At 34.5% G+C, this 17,196-nt stretch overlaps 1 protein-coding gene across 6 annotated transcripts; it reads left to right on the top strand.

The window, feature by feature from the left end:
* LOC109836781 (E3 ubiquitin-protein ligase SINAT5-like) lies at positions 395 to 6,892 on the top strand. 6 transcript variants are annotated; one of them, XM_020404785.1, is made up of 5 exons: positions 395 to 503; positions 879 to 920; positions 3,498 to 3,806; positions 5,595 to 5,981; positions 6,464 to 6,892. In XM_020404785.1, exons 3-5 carry the CDS (start codon positions 3,555 to 3,557, stop codon positions 6,782 to 6,784), a joined length of 960 nt encoding a protein of 319 aa, XP_020260374.1. In that variant the 5' UTR covers positions 395 to 503; positions 879 to 920; positions 3,498 to 3,554; the 3' UTR covers positions 6,785 to 6,892. The 6 variants fall into 6 exon arrangements, with proteins under 6 accessions (XP_020260374.1, XP_020260375.1, XP_020260378.1 ...); XM_020404786.1 differs by lacking the exon at positions 879 to 920 and adding an exon at positions 2,141 to 2,182 and having other exon boundaries at positions 401 to 503; XM_020404784.1 differs by lacking the exons at positions 395 to 503; positions 879 to 920 and adding exons at positions 1,641 to 1,765; positions 2,141 to 2,182.

Genomic DNA, 17,196 nt, shown 5'->3' with positions numbered 1-17,196 from the left:
AATATATACTCTATGTGAGTAACATTATAATCTTTTTTATTAAAAGATTCAACGCTGTCAGTAATGTTCTCTATATTGACAGATTTAACAATGTTTATCGCATTTTAGTATCTGCCTCCCATCAAAACAATCTTCAGCTAATTACCGGTTAGTTTCAAATTAACCTCCCAAATCCAAGGTACCGGTTAAATTCCCGTTATAAAACTACCATTATCTGTACATTTCCAACTTCAGCCCTGTCGACTTTTTCCAATTTGTACAGTCCTAAACGAGGATTGTCCAACAGACTCGAGGCTATTGTCGTCATTCAAAATTTAGGCAACCACTGTTCCGCGTTATTTAACCGTACAATTTTTTGACATTCTCCACGATTCTCTCTCTCTCTCTCAATATTTCTTCAGAAAAAGATTCAGAAAAAAAAAAAAAAAAATCAAAAACTGAGAGCGATAAAAGCGAAGATAGGGGACAGTAAGATTCTGTGATAGTTTTCTTCGAATCGAAAGGTAATTTCTCGCAGAATCTAGGTTTACTCAGCCGATCTTTTGTAAAAATCGCTTCTTTTTCTTCTGCATTGTTGGATTTTATTGGAGGAGGTCGATTAGGGTTTAGGATTTCAACAAGGATCTTATATGTTGTCTGTATAAGTTTTTGATTCCTTATCTGTTGTTTTTTCTGTAATTCAACTGTTGGAAGTTTGGTTCTAGGGTTCTTTTGGCTTGATTTGGGGCACGTGAAGATTTCGGAAACTATTATGACGAAATCTATGTAGACATTGGATTTTATCCACATTTTCACAAATTTATAATTGGAATTGTTACTACTTCAGTGAGTCTATTGAACTTTTATTGCTTATTGGTTTCTATTCTTAATTGATGCAGACCAATAATCAGAGAGGCTCACAAGAAATTTGACATCAGATGGTACAATTTTGGTATCCTTTGCATCATCGAATCTTTTGGGTTGAATCTTTTGGGTTATTTGTTACGCCGTTCCTTCTTTCTATAGTTTTTTTTTCGAGATATTAACGTTGACTATTCTATTCGTTTTGTTTGGATTGTGATGTATCTCTTGTGAATAAAATTGTATTATAAAAATTTTTCATCTATCTTCTGTACGCGACTCAGAACTGAAATCGGATCCGCACTTGTTCTCATAAGTTTGACAACTTGCGCTCGCTACACATCTAATCATTCATCCTACTTAGTGACAGACTATTAAAAAAAGGAAAAAAACATCAAGACGCAATATTTATTCAGCTAGAAATATATACTCTATGTGAGTAACATTATAATCTTTTTTATTAAAAGATTCAACGCTGTCAGTAATGTTCTCTATATTGACAGATTTAACAATGTTTATCGCATTTTAGTATCTGCCTCCCATCAAAACAATCTTCAGCTAATTACCGGTTAGTTTCAAATTAACCTCCCAAATCCAAGGTACCGGTTAAATTCCCGTTATAAAACTACCATTATCTGTACATTTCCAACTTCAGCCCTGTCGACTTTTTCCAATTTGTACAGTCCTAAACGAGGATTGTCCAACAGACTCGAGGCTATTGTCGTCATTCAAAATTTAGGCAACCACTGTTCCGCGTTATTTAACCGTACAATTTTTTGACATTCTCCACGATTCTCTCTCTCTCTCTCAATATTTCTTCAGAAAAAGATTCAGAAAAAAAAAAAAAAAAAATCAAAAACTGAGAGCGATAAAAGCGAAGATAGGGGACAGTAAGATTCTGTGATAGTTTTCTTCGAATCGAAAGGTAATTTCTCGCAGAATCTAGGTTTACTCAGCCGATCTTTTGTAAAAATCGCTTCTTTTTCTTCTGCATTGTTGGATTTTATTGGAGGAGGTCGATTAGGGTTTAGGATTTCAACAAGGATCTTATATGTTGTCTGTATAAGTTTTTGATTCCTTATCTGTTGTTTTTTCTGTAATTCAACTGTTGGAAGTTTGGTTCTAGGGTTCTTTTGGCTTGATTTGGGGCACGTGAAGATTTCGGAAACTATTATGACGAAATCTATGTAGACATTGGATTTTATCCACATTTTCACAAATTTATAATTGGAATTGTTACTACTTCAGTGAGTCTATTGAACTTTTATTGCTTATTGGTTTCTATTCTTAATTGATGCAGACCAATAATCAGAGAGGCTCGCAAGAAATTTGACATCAGATGGTACAATTTTGGTATCCTTTGCATCATCGAATCTTTTGGGTTGAATCTTTTGGGTTATTTGTTACGCCGTTCCTTCTTTCTATAGTTTTTTTTTGAATTTAACACTGTTATTAATAACTTAAGTTTTACGCATTACAACAAACATCTGAAGAAGTTTAGATATGGCTCTTTGGGTTTCTCTCTAGCATCATGAACATCTAGATGTTGTAGAATAATTGTATGTCAAAGACCGCAAAAGAAAAAAAACTCTCTAGCATCATGAACATCTAGATGTTGTAGAATAATTGTATGTCAAAGACCGCAAAAGAAAAAAAAGATGAAAATGGATGGAATGACAACTCTTAAGTTTTAGAAATTTTCTTGTATTCTTATCTGTAAGTGTTATTTAGTTATTAGTCCCTCAAATCTTCAATAATTCCATATTTGTCCCTCAAATCTCTAATGATTCCATATTAGTCCCTCTAATCCTAAGGCCTTGTTTGGTATGCGGGATTGGATGTGAATGGAATGATAATTCTCACTTCTCATTCCTCTGTACTAACACCACCTCTTTTTAGAAGCTAGAATGCTCATTCCCCCTTCCCCTTCATTCCCACTTCATTCCCACTTTATGTGCGAATGAGCATCCAATGAGATGGTACGAAATGGGCATTCTCACTCAAGTGAGGGAAAAGACACGTAACTTTCAAATATGTCCATTCCCACGTCATTATCTAAATTGCATCCAAACATGAGAAGGGAAATGAGCCTTCCATTCCCGCATTAATTTTATTCCATTCCTTACTACATTCCTTATTTCTTCTATGAAAATTCTTATTTCTTTCGAGGAAGGTGTAGTTTCTTCTAGTTTTGGATGTTTGGCAAATGGTAATGTACCATAATGTATTTTGCTCTGATAGAAGAAAGTGATTATGACGATGAAGAGAAAAGTGAGAGTAAGATCCTTGTGCATTCTTTAACTCATCGTTAAATATAAATTTCTCTTTCTAAGGGGATAATGTTTAAAACCCATACAGATTTCATTTGTATGAATAGCATAAGCTTGATGTGTGACTGGAAGGAGAATTGTCTATGTAATTAGTTTGATGTGGATGATTTTGATTTCACATATACAACTTATGGGAAAGTGTATCCTTTATTTACTTCTACGCAATTGTCAACCACTTCACAGCTCTTCAACTCTTTGTATGTCCATGGTATACCGATTTTGATTTAACGATTAGTGCATGTTGGTCCTCCGTGAGAAAAATGGCTAGTAGCATAAATGCTTTTACAAAAATTATTCTCTGGTTAAGAATTATATTTCTTATTGCAGGAATATGCATGGAGATGCAGGCCTTATGATGTGAACTTCTGATGCCTGAGAGATAAAATGCAACGAGGTGTCCCTGTCATGTATTTTGGAAAGAAACAGAATTTTACCTCATCTTCTGCTGAGAGGATGGATGAAGCACCCTCATTCTCTGGGGACTCTTGTGACACGTCTGTCATCAAAGGTCAGAAGGCTCAATTGTCTAAAGCACCCTCAAATTCAAAAAATCCTACTATTCTTCCCAATAGTGATATAGATGGGCTCTTGGAGTGTCCTGTCTGCAGTAATTCAATGTTTCCACCTATACAACAGGTTTGGATGCTTTTTCTCATTCAGAATGTCTCTTCTTGATACAGAACTTTGAGCTTACACTAAGTATCACTCTTGATGCTTTTTCTCATTCAGAATGTCTCTTCTTGATACAGAACTTTGAGCTTACACTAAGTATCACTCTTGTCTCATTTCTTTACTTAGTTTATTATAATTTAAAATTCATCATCATTGGAGGTTGGAACATAAATGCTATTTCAATGGATTTATAAACATGTGACCTGTGTTGCATGAGTATGGGTACCAACATGGGACATGGCAAATTTTTAAAAGGGAGGGTACGAGGACACGACTGTGTTTGTATGTGTGTGTATATATATTAAAATTATTTAATAGTTTACAGATCAATATTTTTTTTTCACGTGTTGTGAGAATTATTTTCGTATAACATTTTTGTGTTTCTTTTATTATGTGGATTATAAATTGTAAAAAAACTTGTTTTCTGAACTAGATGCCAAAACAACCATAAAAATTATAGTTTGGAACCCATGAGTTTCAAGCAGTGGATGTGAAGTGTAGGATTTACATCTAGAAAATGTTTGACGAGTCTTGTAAATTAAAACATATATTGTTTAATTGAGTACATGCCCAAATAAATGTATGCACATATGCAAGAAGTTTCCAAGTAGTTTGAGTACGGGTACATGTAGGGGTGTGTGTCAGGTATGGGCTATGTAGCACGGACACGGATCTGACACGGCCATCCGACACGCCAACACGAGGCAAATCATAAAAAATACATAGGATACGTGTGTTCGACACGTGTGTCCGACACGGACACGACACGACACGGCTTCATGTTATGTGTGTCCGTGCTTCATAGGGTATGGGTATGGCTTCAAGATAGAAGTAGCCTGGTAACATAGCATGAGATGCATGGGTTTATCTTGGAAGTAAATATTTACTTTCTCGCATGACATTTTTTACCCTTTAGTTTGTCCGTTCACCTTATATATTTTTTACCAGGTTATCTCCACTGTCTATATTGACCCTTTCGGTGATTTTTCTCTTCCGAGATCTGAGCATAATAACTTTCGTTTGGGGGCTTTTGCTTGGTTAATTTGGAGGGTGGGAGTGAGGAGAGTTGAAATTGTAATATAACAAGAGCAGAGATGTAATATAACACAAGGAGAAAGACGAAGCAAAGTTGTAACGAAATGCAACACTGATCCAACATATCATTAGTGTCAAATCTCGTTTCCAGAGAAAACATCTTCTGGACCACAATTTCCATGAAATACTGCAGTGCTCCAATTGTTGCCAAATAAGGGCATTTTCCTTTCAAAAACTTAAATAACAACTACATATTGCCAATGGTCTTGAAGAGTAATGCCAAGCCATGTGCCCTGTGGATTTATTTATATGGTTTTTTGTAGTTAATCTAGTAACTCCCTATTTAAAGACAAGCCATGTGCCCTGTGGATTTATTTATATGGTTTTTTGTAGTTAATCTAGTAACTCCCTATTTAAAGAAGGCCACTGTTCATAACAGTTACTGTATCATACAAGTCAACGTGATCTGTGTGGGAAAAAGAGAAAGTCGCACCTTATTGAAGTTGAAAAGGGGTCTACATAGGAAAGTTCAATTGACATTTCGTAATAGCTATAATACACTGTTGTTTAGCTGTCAGTCACACTGGGTTTTTATACGTACCACTTAGCAATCTTGGTTGCTTGCATAACATATTAACACTTGTTTGACTATGTGCATACTTCTTTCTTATCCATATTAAACTTTAGAATCTCTATTTTCTGTGATTATGTTTGCAGTGTCCCAGTGGTCATACCCTATGTTCAGCCTGTAAGAACAGAGTTAACAACAAGTGCCCAATTTGTCGAAAGGAAATTGGCAACATAAGATGCCTGGCACTTGAGAAGCTTGCAGTTTCGCTCCACTTGCCTTGTTCTTATCAGTGCCTTGGTTGTGAGGAGATGTTTCCTTATTATAGCAAGCTGCAGCACGAAGAACAATGTATCTATAGGCCATATGAGTGCCCTCATCCTGGTTCAGATTGCCCCTTCACTGGGGACATCCAGTCTCTTTTGTCACATCTGAGAGAAAATCACAAGGTGGACCTTCAAAATGGCTGCACATTTAATCATCGTTATGTGAAACAAGACCCATGCTCAGTCGATAATGTTTCATGGACACTAACAGTAAGCTTATCTTCTTCCTTTCTTTAGTTTTATTGTAGTACCTTGATTTCATATACTTGCCTGTCATCTATTAAGGAAAAGGACTAGATGATTGGCCTGTGATCGAATGTTTCAGCTTCAATTATATTCTTGGCACTTACCAATTTAGTTTTTATTGGTCTAATAAGTTGGCTATTTGGGTGTAATAAATCATCATTATTCCCTTTCCCCCCCTGATATAACTAGGTGATAGGGCTGTGCATTTTTGATTTACTAGGCATATTTTATTTCCAAAAAGATTTTTTTTTAGGTAAAAAGTTGAAAACTATATTATTATCCTCAAGTCGTAGCCTAGTTTTATTCGTGAAAACCAGATCCTGATGACCATTAGAATACACCATCCTCTAATTAATCAATCATATATTTAAGATGAACTATGTTGTAAACTTTACAGGATATTTACTTTGATTTATGACTTTTTAATTGCTCGTGTGATACACCAGCTTTTCAATTGCTTCGGCCAGTACTTCTGCCTACACTTCGAAGCCTTCCTCCTAGGATCTGAACCAGTGTACATGGCTTTCCTTCGTTTCATGGGCGAAGAATCCGAGGCAAGGAAGTTTGGTTACTGTCTCGAGGTTGGTGGTAACGGGCGGAAGCTGATGTGGCATGGTGTACCTCGCAGCATCAGGACCCATCATAGAATTGTCCGTGATAGCCATGACGGTCTCATAGTTCAGAGGAGCATGGCTCTCTACTTCTCTGGTGGAGATCGGAAGGAATTGAAGCTGAGAGTTACTGGCAGAATATGGAGGGAAGCGTAACGGAAGTATTATTTTGTCGATGATATTTTAAGACAGTTGCAATTTGATTAGAGCAACTTCAAATCTTGGCAAATGTAACTATTTAGTAAATGGGTCAAATTTCTGGAACATGAGTTTAGGATTCTGGCTTTTGGATGCATTTTATTGACATCCCAGTTAATGGGTCAAATTTCTGGAACATGAGTTTAGGATTCTGGCTTTTGGATGCATTTTATTGACATCCCAGTTAAGTTTAGACAACACAAGCATCTGGAATTAGGATTCTGGCTTTTGGATGCATTTTATTGACATCCCAGTTAAGTTTAGACAACACAAGCATCTGGATCTGTGAATGTATTGGAGAATGTCGTACTCACTGGTTTCTGAAGTAAATGCCAGAAAGAGCTTTTTTTTTTGAGTTCTGGCAATCTCACAATTTTAGTCTAGGAAAGAAATGGTAAAAATGCGCATGTGATGGTATCCCCTTTTCTGATGGCTTACTTTAGTTGGAGGCGAGCTAGAACCCATTTAAGTGAAAAAGCACTTGTTTTTTTTTTTTTAATTCAAAATAGGGCACCGATCTAAATCCACCCCACCTCCACCTTTACCGTTCAGGTATTAATCATGAAGAGATGATCAAGAGTGTGGAACAAAATTGCCTTTATATATATTTCTTATTTTCCCTAAATTTATTTTACAAATCCTTCTTCCGCAACATTTTTCCGCAATCAGCAAAAAAATTCCACAAAATAACGAACAAAAAAGTTACGTGCTTCTTCTTGATTTTATGATGAATGTCACGTTGTGTAAAACTGTGGATCTAGAATTTATTTTATGACATTATCATCGATATGACAAGATCGATATAACAAAAATGCATGTGCTAGTTGATCCAAAATCGAAAGAAACAACGGAGTTTGCAGTGTCCAATAAACAATACAAATATGATACAGGCACACCTTGTGCCACACCCTCAGCCACACTCCCCTCTCTCTGCTACAGTAACCGGGCCCACATGAGATTTATAAACAAATCTCATGTGGGCTTTATAAATCTCATGTGAGCCCCGGTTACTGTAGCAGAGAGAGGGGAGTATGGCTGAGGGTGTGGCACAAGGTGTGCCTGTAGTGCCACTCTAAACAATATTATCAACATGCATGTAAGTGGGCTGAAAGAAAACTTCCAGCTTAAGGTGTTTGGGTGAAGGAGAAGCCTTCTCCGCATTGAATATTTAAGTTAAATATTGACGTTGTCATGTTTAATTTACATGGAAGATTTGAATATTTAACTTGGTATTCTCCCTTAACCAGGCTAGGATTAAACCAGAGGGGGGCTAGTCCAACTCTAGCCTGCTTTAAGGGTCAGAAAATTAACTAAAAAAATTCGGCCAAAATTGGCCCAATTTTTTTCCAAATAGAAAACACCCAATAACTGGACCGCGATCAGACTTAGCCCAATTTTATGGGTTTGCCAAACAGGCCCTTAAAGTAGAGAAAGGTGCCCATCTCCGTTAGTTGCTGAAGCATATATATATATATGCCTTGACGACTGTATTACAATTAGTTCAAGAATTACATTTCAAGGATATGGTGGTGAAAAGCGATTGTGAGATTCTCATAAAGATTTTGATGCAGCATTCGGGTGTATTACTGCTTCAGCGCAACTAAGGATTGACAACCAGGGGTGCTAAACTGTATCCGTATCCGAGGAAATATCCATAACCGAGGAAATATCTGTAACCGTATTCGTTAGGATACTGATATGGTTACTCAAATCTATAACCGATAGGATATGGTTACAGATATGGTTTTGTAATAAAATATCCGTATCCGTATCCGAAATATACGAATACATATTAGTCATACTCTTACGATAGTTTTGATTCTTAATTTATGGATTTGTGGTTAATTTTGATAATCAAGATGTCTAATCTTACATTTTTAGTTATAATGAACATATTAACAACCTCTTTTGTATCACATGAACTATGTTTTTCTCAATACTATCTAGTTTTCTCATATCCATTTTGTATCCGCTTATATATCCGCATCTATATCCGTAACCGTCTTCGATTTTAACAGATATAAATATGAATTTTTCTTACTGAGGTATATCTGTATCTGTATCCGTATCCAAGATGAGTAAGCGGATATGGATATGATAAGCATCATATCCAAGCCGTATCCGGTCCGAATGCACCCCTATTGACAACCATGAGCGGGATGAAACTCTTTTTTGCAAAATTGATTAATTAGACATGATTGAACCATGAAAGAAGAGCGACCCGCTGGAGGATATAAGACATCTCTTTGTGTTTTTTCTCACTCTATTACATTCTCACATGCGAAGCGAGAGGGAAATAAAGTGGCACACGCCATGGCTAGGTTATCTCAAACTTTGTGCTCAAAATGTATATGGATGGAGGAGGTGCCGAGTTCGGTTCACCCTCTCACCATTGAAGATTGTTCTAGCATTAGCCAATAAATCTTTTACATTTGCTATATTAAAAAAAAGAACGTGCTTTAGTTTCCGTGTGACCGATGAAGTAAGTTTTGTTTAATCATGCTATTCACTTCTAAATTAAGTCCGTCTAACCGTTACACAAAAACTCTGAATTTATGGTGTGAGTTAAATATTATATTTTTATATTTTAATATGGCTTCACAGGTTGAGCACCATTTTGAAGGGCTGAAATATGTATTCACATCTTAATATAATTTTTTAGAAAATATGTTTTAAATTAGGGGTTTTTGTCTTTAGGCCCATTTGTTTACTCCCATTTATTTTTAAACCCAAGTACTATTATTTGTATCTTTAGACCCAATTTACTTTTGGTATTTGTCTTTAAAGCCAATTCTAAAATACAATACTTTTACTACTTATATTTATACAAAATGATTGTAAAAACCCCAAAATACCCCTTTGATTGGCCCAATAAAACCCAGTACTCTCTCATCTTCCCCATTTCACCTCAGCCCTAAATTGAAAAAACGACATCCCATTTTCGTCGTCGCCCATCTCCAACCGTCTAGCCGTAGCCCGCTCATTTTCCTACCCAGTATCTCCCTCCTCCTCTCACCGACGATTTTTCTCGCCGCCGTCAAATCCTTTCGACGTTTCCCGCTGCCGCTTCTCTGCCCCTCAAGTATTCTTACCCAATAAGCTATTGGTAAGTGAATCTTATCAGATGACCCCCACTTCTCCTTTTATTAACTGAAAACCTAATTAGAAGTCAACTGTTTCAAACTGAGAACAAAACTGGAACCGAAACCCATTTCAAATTCGGTAATATTCGATTACTAGGGAGAGGTCCGCCCATTGTTACGCGTGATCCATTGCCAGTCTCGACTATATTACTTGAATCTAGAATGATAATTTTTTTTTAATTAGGGTTCCTAGGTCTCTTAATGCTTCTATTATTAGGATTTTGTAATTAACATGGCATATATGTAAGTGAATGGATGTTATTTTGAATTTGATTACCACATAAATCAACGATAAGCAGAAATAAGAAATTTACACATGAAAACAATTGGTTTGGTGTGTGCGTCAACCGGTACTTGTTCTTTTTTGAATAATTACATGTGTGGTAATGAGTAGACTGCCAAATAGGTTTGTGCTCTACTTATGAACGTTTGCCATCGGTATAAGCCAGCAACGAATTCATTTTTATTACAACTTTGACTTATTGATTCTCTGTTATTATTATGGGGTTTTTGTCCTGTCAAAATTAGATTTGGTTTGCTCCTTGTCCTTCTTTGTTTCCTTGAAAATGACTGACATGGTTCATCATTGGTTCTATTAATATTAGTTCTAAATTGTTGTTGCCTATGATATCGTGGTAGTTTGATGTTTGATTCTGGGTATGACTGACATGGTTTTGGTAAGGGGTATTGTGCTTCTACAAAATGCTTTTTATTTGATGTTCTTTCATGTATTGTGGAGGAATCAGAGAGCAAGAAGCTTTGTAGGAATTAGTCATTATAGCAAACAACAACAAAGCCTTTAACCCAAGTTTGCAACTATCTATTACATTCTTTATTATTCTTTGCATGTTGAGAGTTGTTTATATACTTAAATTTGTTCCTAATGATGCTTGTAGCGCGTTGAGCCTCCGAGACGAGTAATGGGCCAGCTAGAAAAGGAAAAACAAGAAAGAAGAAAGAAGAGGGAAAACTGGATTTAAGTTAAAATTGTTCTGTAATATATGTATCTGAAATATGTGTGAGTATGTTTTGTAACATTTCTCAGCTTTTGGCTAAGTTTGTGACTGTGAATGTATCTGAAATACATGTGAAGATGTTTTGTAACATATATGCGAGGATGTTTTGTAACATATTTCAATTTGTGCTGCAAGTGTAACATATATGCGAGGATGTTTTGTAATATGTGAGGATGTTTTGTAACATATATGTGAGGATGTTTTGTAATATGCGAGGATGTTTTGTAACATATATGCGAGGATGTTAAAATTGGTCATTGTTAAAATTTGTATGATCTCTAAAATTGTGACTGAATGTAGTGATGAGTTTGTAGCATATTTCAGCTTGTGATGGTGTTTGTGATTGAAAATGTACCGTGTTAAGTGTAGAGGATGTTTTGTAACATATCTATGTTTGTGATTGAAAGTGTAGCGGGTTATCATGTAAGGGTAGTGGGTTGCACTGTAAGTGTAGCGGGTTATCATGTAAGGGTAGTGGGTTGCACTGTAAGTGTAGCGGGTTATCATGTAAGGGTAGTGGGTTGCACTGTAAGTGTAGCGGGTTATCATGTAAGGGTAGTGGGTTGCACTGTAAGTGTAGCGGGTTATCATGTAAGGGTAGTGGGTTGCACTGTAAGTGTAGCGGGTTATCATGTAAGGGTAGTGGGTTGCACTGTAAGTGTAGCGGGTTATCATGTAAGTGTAGCGGGTCAACGTGCTATACTTACATGTTAACGTGTTATACTTACGATATAACGTGTTATACTTACAATTTAACGTGTTATACTTACATGTTAACGTGCTATACTTACGATATAATGTGCTATACTTACTGGGTAATGTGCTATACTTACAGGTTAATGTGTTATACTTACAGGTTAACGTGCTATACTTACAGGTTAACGTGCTATACTTACTGAGTAACGTGCTATACTTACAGTTTAATGTGCTATACTTACAGGCTAACATGCTATACTTTTAGGTTAATGTGCTATACTTACAATATAACGTGCTATACTTTCGATATAATGTCCTATACTTACAGGTTAACGTCCTATACTTACAGGTTAACGTGCTATACTTACAGGTTAACGTGCTATACTTACAGGTTAACGTGCTATACTTACTGAGTAACGTGCTATACTTACAGGTTAATGTGCTATACTTACAGGCTAACGTGCTATACTTTTAGGTTAATGTGCTATACTTACAGGTTAATGTGCTATACTTACAGGCTAACGTGCTATACTTTTAGGTTAATGTGCTATACTTACAATATAACGTGCTATACTTACAATATAACGTGTCATAACCCAGTTTTCAGCTCATGAGTTGACCCATAACTCATCATGAGTCGACTCATCAGGTTGGGTCGACCCATGACTGTCATGAGTCGACTCATTATATCAACTCCTGTTGTTAAAAGTCTCTGCTGAGTCGACTCATCACCTTATGAGTCGACCCATGAGTCATAAGTCGACTCACGACTGAACATGAGTCGACTCATCGAAGGTTTTCTAGTTTTTTTCTAAGTATAGCACGTTATATTGTAAGTATAGCACATTAACCTAAAAGTATAGCACGTTAGCCTGTAAGTATAGCACGTTACTCAGTAAGTATAGCACGTTAACCTGTAAGTATAGCACGTTAACCTGTAAGTATAACACATTAACCTGTAAGTATAGCACATTACCCAGTAAGTATAGCACGTTAGCCAGTAAGTATAGCACGTTAACCTGTAAGTATAGGACGTTAACCTGTAAGTATAGGACATTATATCGAAAGTATAGCACGTTATATTGTAAGTATAGCACATTAACCTAAAAGTATAGCACGTTATGAAGTAAGTATAGCACGTTATATTGTAAGTATAGCACGTTAACCTAAAAGTATAGCACGTTATGAAGTAAGTATAGCACGTTATGGAGTAAGTATAGCACGTTAACCTAAGTTTATACGGTTGATGCTTGTAAGCGATTTGGGATGTTATCTATGTTCAGTTGAGGCATTTTGTGAGACGCTTCACGTTCAACATGATTTTACCAAGTAGAGATCAATTACGATTGTATTTAATTATATGATTAGCAATTTGAGATGTAGTTTACATTGCGTCGAGAAAATGATGTACAAGTTATTTGCAGGCGTTGTTGTGGCAATTTGTGGAACACTTCATGGCATCATGCTTTTGCCAACTTGAGTTTAATTAGAAATGCATTAGGTATATTGTCTCGTTGAGACAAATTATCAAACACCTTACATGCGTGTATTTCTTTCATTTGCCTAGCTTTTTTTCTTTTTCTTTTTCCTTTTTTATTGGGGTAGTACTTCCAGCAATTCTGAGAATCAATCGCATAAAAAATCACTCAAACACACTGAAACCCACAAAGAGGAGCATTTACAGCAAATCAATCCAAATGCCTCATATTTCCTCTACAACTTCCCATGACAAGAAAATGGGGCAAGTTAGATTAGTTGTTCTCACATTTCACCTAAATCCTAAGCACCTATTTCTCCAAAACTCAAATTACCTAAAAAGAGGCAGCTCTTTCAGCAGACAAACCTCCATCCAACCAAACTAATGCAATTTCGATTGAAAAAGACCATCAATACACTGAGAACCCATTACATCCAAATCCTTAAAACAAACTAAAAAAATCCTAATTAAATAAAAAGGCAGCTCCTTTAGAGAACAAACATCCGATCAATCCCAAACTCATGCAATCGCGACGAGAAAAAAGAGGTCGACGGCGAGATCTGGGACGGAAACGAGGCGACGGAGCAACTAAGAGGTTGACGGCAATGATTGATCACGAGGTCGACGGCCGACGCTCCTCCGCCGACGCCAACAACACCAACCGCGGTTCTAAGATGCTGAAGAGGTTCAACGTCGGTGCTGATCCGCTCCCGGTGGCGTGTTGAAAAGGAGAAAATGAGGAGAGAGAGATAGGGGTTTATATGGGGGCTAAAAGGGGTATTTTGGGTTTTTACCTTGATTTTGTATAAATACAAGTGCTGAAAGTATTGTATTTTGAAAATTGGGTTTAAAGACAAATACAAAAAGAGAATTGGGCTTAAAGATACAAGTAATAATGTATGGGTTTAAAAATAAAGTGGAGTAAACAAATGGGCCTAAAGATAAAAACCCCTTTAAATTATTGATTAGTAGGATTTAAACTTGGATTTCTCTAATATCATATTAAATTAAGTCCATCTAACTATTAAACAAAATTAGTAGGATTTAAACTTGGATTTCTCTAATATCATATTAAATTAAGTCCATCTAACTATTAAACAAAAACTCCAAATTTATTGTGAGAATTGAGCATTATATTTTATATTCTGACCTTCGTTGACAATTCGTAAAGTTAAATATTGAAATAGGTATTATACTATTCACTAGCAAATAGCCATTGCCAGTATCTGTTACTATATATAAACTCTAAGGGGGTGTTTGGTTCAATTTCTAGAAATTATAGGAAATGTTTTTCACCAAAAATATGATTTCCTTGTATTTCTTAAAAAAATTATAGGAAAAGTTTTGAGAAATCAAAAAATACAAATTTTCTTGTTTTTTGTACTTTGCTTGTTTGGTTCAAAATAAGAAAATAGCTCATAACTTTATAAAAAATAACAAGATATGGTAGGTTTTTAATTAAATATGGTATGTGTCAGATTTCTGGTGATTTTCTCTCATTTTGAGAGGAAATTGCTTTTTGTAAAATTTGGTAGGTTTTGATATTTTATAGAAAATATTTCTGTAAATTTTTTGTTGAACCAAACACAATTTACAGAAATCTCTGAAAAACTTTTAATTACAAATTTGCCATTGTCAGATGTTTTGAGAAAAGTTTTCTTAAAAAGTATGCAACCAAACAGCCTGAAAGTCTGCCACAGTGTCCTATCTGTGGCAGCTTTCGAGCAAAAACGCCTCTAAAAAAGGCCCGAAAGCTGTCATAGATGGGACACTGTGGCAGGCTTTCGGGCGCAAAACCTCCTCCAGAACCCGTAACCAAACACGGCCTAAAACAAAACCTTTTGAGTTTAACTTTTCCAGAGCTTGCCACGTCAGCACATCTCTTCTCAAAAAAAATTTTGTCAGTGCACAATGATCTCAGAGAGGCTTTTTTATCTTAGTTTATCTTAGTTGTTAATCTAAAACCAATCTTTATCATTCAAAAATATCAGTTAAAAGGAGATTATCATGCGCAATTATCTTTGCATTGATTTTATAAAATTTTTAAAAGAGAGAGAAATGTCTTTTGGTAGGTTTATATTTTAAAAATTACATAGACAAAGATTTTTGCGATTTTAGCAATTACTACTTACCAAATCTATATTAATTTTTTTCCTAATGCACTTAAAAATTGAAGAAAATCATTTATAAGTAACATTTCGAATTTGAGAAACGTGTTTAACCAAAAAAGAAAAAACTAACCAAATTAGGTAATTCTTAGAAATATAGTTCTTCCATATTTTAGTAAATATTGTGATCATACGTGCTATATTCAGTTATTTATTTATCGTCTTTTTCATTTATTTTGAACTTTAAGACTTAAGTCTCCTTGTTCATTCAAAATCGAAAGGGTATGATCAAAATTTTATGGACAAATTTTGAAAGTAGACTAATTTGAATATTTAATTAGTAAAATAGACCGAAAAAGTATATAATTAGTAAAATAGACAATTTTTGCTAAAAGTTGGTCTATTTCGCAAATTAAATGTCAAATTGGCCTGTTTCAAAAAAGTATCAATTTCAAAACTATTTTGTTAATAAAAAATTATAAACATGATTATATATATAAATCGTGAAATAGTTATATTTTATGAAATTATGATTATTTATTTAATTGTAAAAAGTAAGTTTCTAAAAAAAGACTAAGAGTAAATTTAGTTGTGCATTGTTCTTCTAGAAAGTGTTGTAGCTAACAAATGTATAGTATGATAAAATGAATTTTCATTGTCATTACTATATTTTGAGATTATAGCTATAGTTGAATTTTATGCGCGGAAAGGGAGACCAACATTAACTTCAGATAAACATAAAAAAATGACATGATATATATATATATATATATATATAGACTAAACGATGATTTATTTTGCTAATTAAGTATTTTTAATCTATTTTGCCAATTAACTATTAGAAGTGGTCTATTTTTATCTGAAAGGAATCTTCATATTCTTTGGTTTTATATAGCATTTTTCATATTCTACAGGTTACATCTAAATAATTTGATATTCCATTACCCTTCAATTTGATAAGGTCAGTATAAAATGAAAATTTTAAGATATATCATCTTTTCAGAATTGTGTTCTATTAGCCTTCACTAGTGTTTTAGCCCATGCTAAGCACGGTCTTACCGCAGTTCATCTATATTTTGTCGCATTTCAATCACTCTCATCCGAATATAATTTTTAATATCTAACGACTCAACCCCCTTCGAAACACATATCTACATGGAAATAACTATATTAAACAACTTATATAAAAGCTATAACTAAAATTAAGATCATTTAAACTAAATTTTTATAAGAAATGAATAAAATAAAAATAATCCAAATTTAGGAAATTAAAGTTAAAAGAAATTAAGATATAAGACTATTTAATGTTTAAAAAAATATTATTCGCAAATAATGCGTCGCCAAAAAGGTTCTCAATCAATGAAATAGTCATAAGATGTTATAAGCAAAATACAAAGAAGAGCTCTAATAATTTGTGATTATTTTTCTCTGTCTTAATCCTCTTCTTGAAAGTTGAAAGAGCTGGTTCTTTGTCTATTTTTACAAAATAAAAAACACATTTATTTAATAAATTTAATATTAGAAATTATATATTAAAATTAATTAATGTATAAATAAGCCAACTTGATTGTATACGTATTTTTCCATTAATTGTAGGTGTGGTTTTTAAATGTAGAAAAGTTAAGTGTAGTAATAGGCAAAAGATCTAAAATATTTTTTTTGTCTTTGCTATTAATGGTGGATATCAGTGGGGATAAGTTGGAGTTAATTTAACAGATTGATTATCAATAGTACCATCTTCATTCAATTCAATTGGTTTCTCATCATGTGATAATAATACATTCGTCTTAGTACAACATGTTAATGATTTAATTTTTAAAATAAGAAAACTAATATTATATTTTGCAAACACTTTCTTCTTCAAATTTTATCAGTACTATTTTTAGGTGTCGATAAGTCTAGAGTATATTGAATTAATGGATTATCATTA

Source organism: Asparagus officinalis, chromosome 4, assembly GCF_001876935.1.
Source record: "Asparagus officinalis chromosome 4, Aspof.V1, whole genome shotgun sequence".
Taxonomy (NCBI): Eukaryota; Viridiplantae; Streptophyta; class Magnoliopsida; order Asparagales; family Asparagaceae; genus Asparagus; species Asparagus officinalis.
This window is presented reverse-complemented; position numbering and strand designations above follow the sequence as displayed.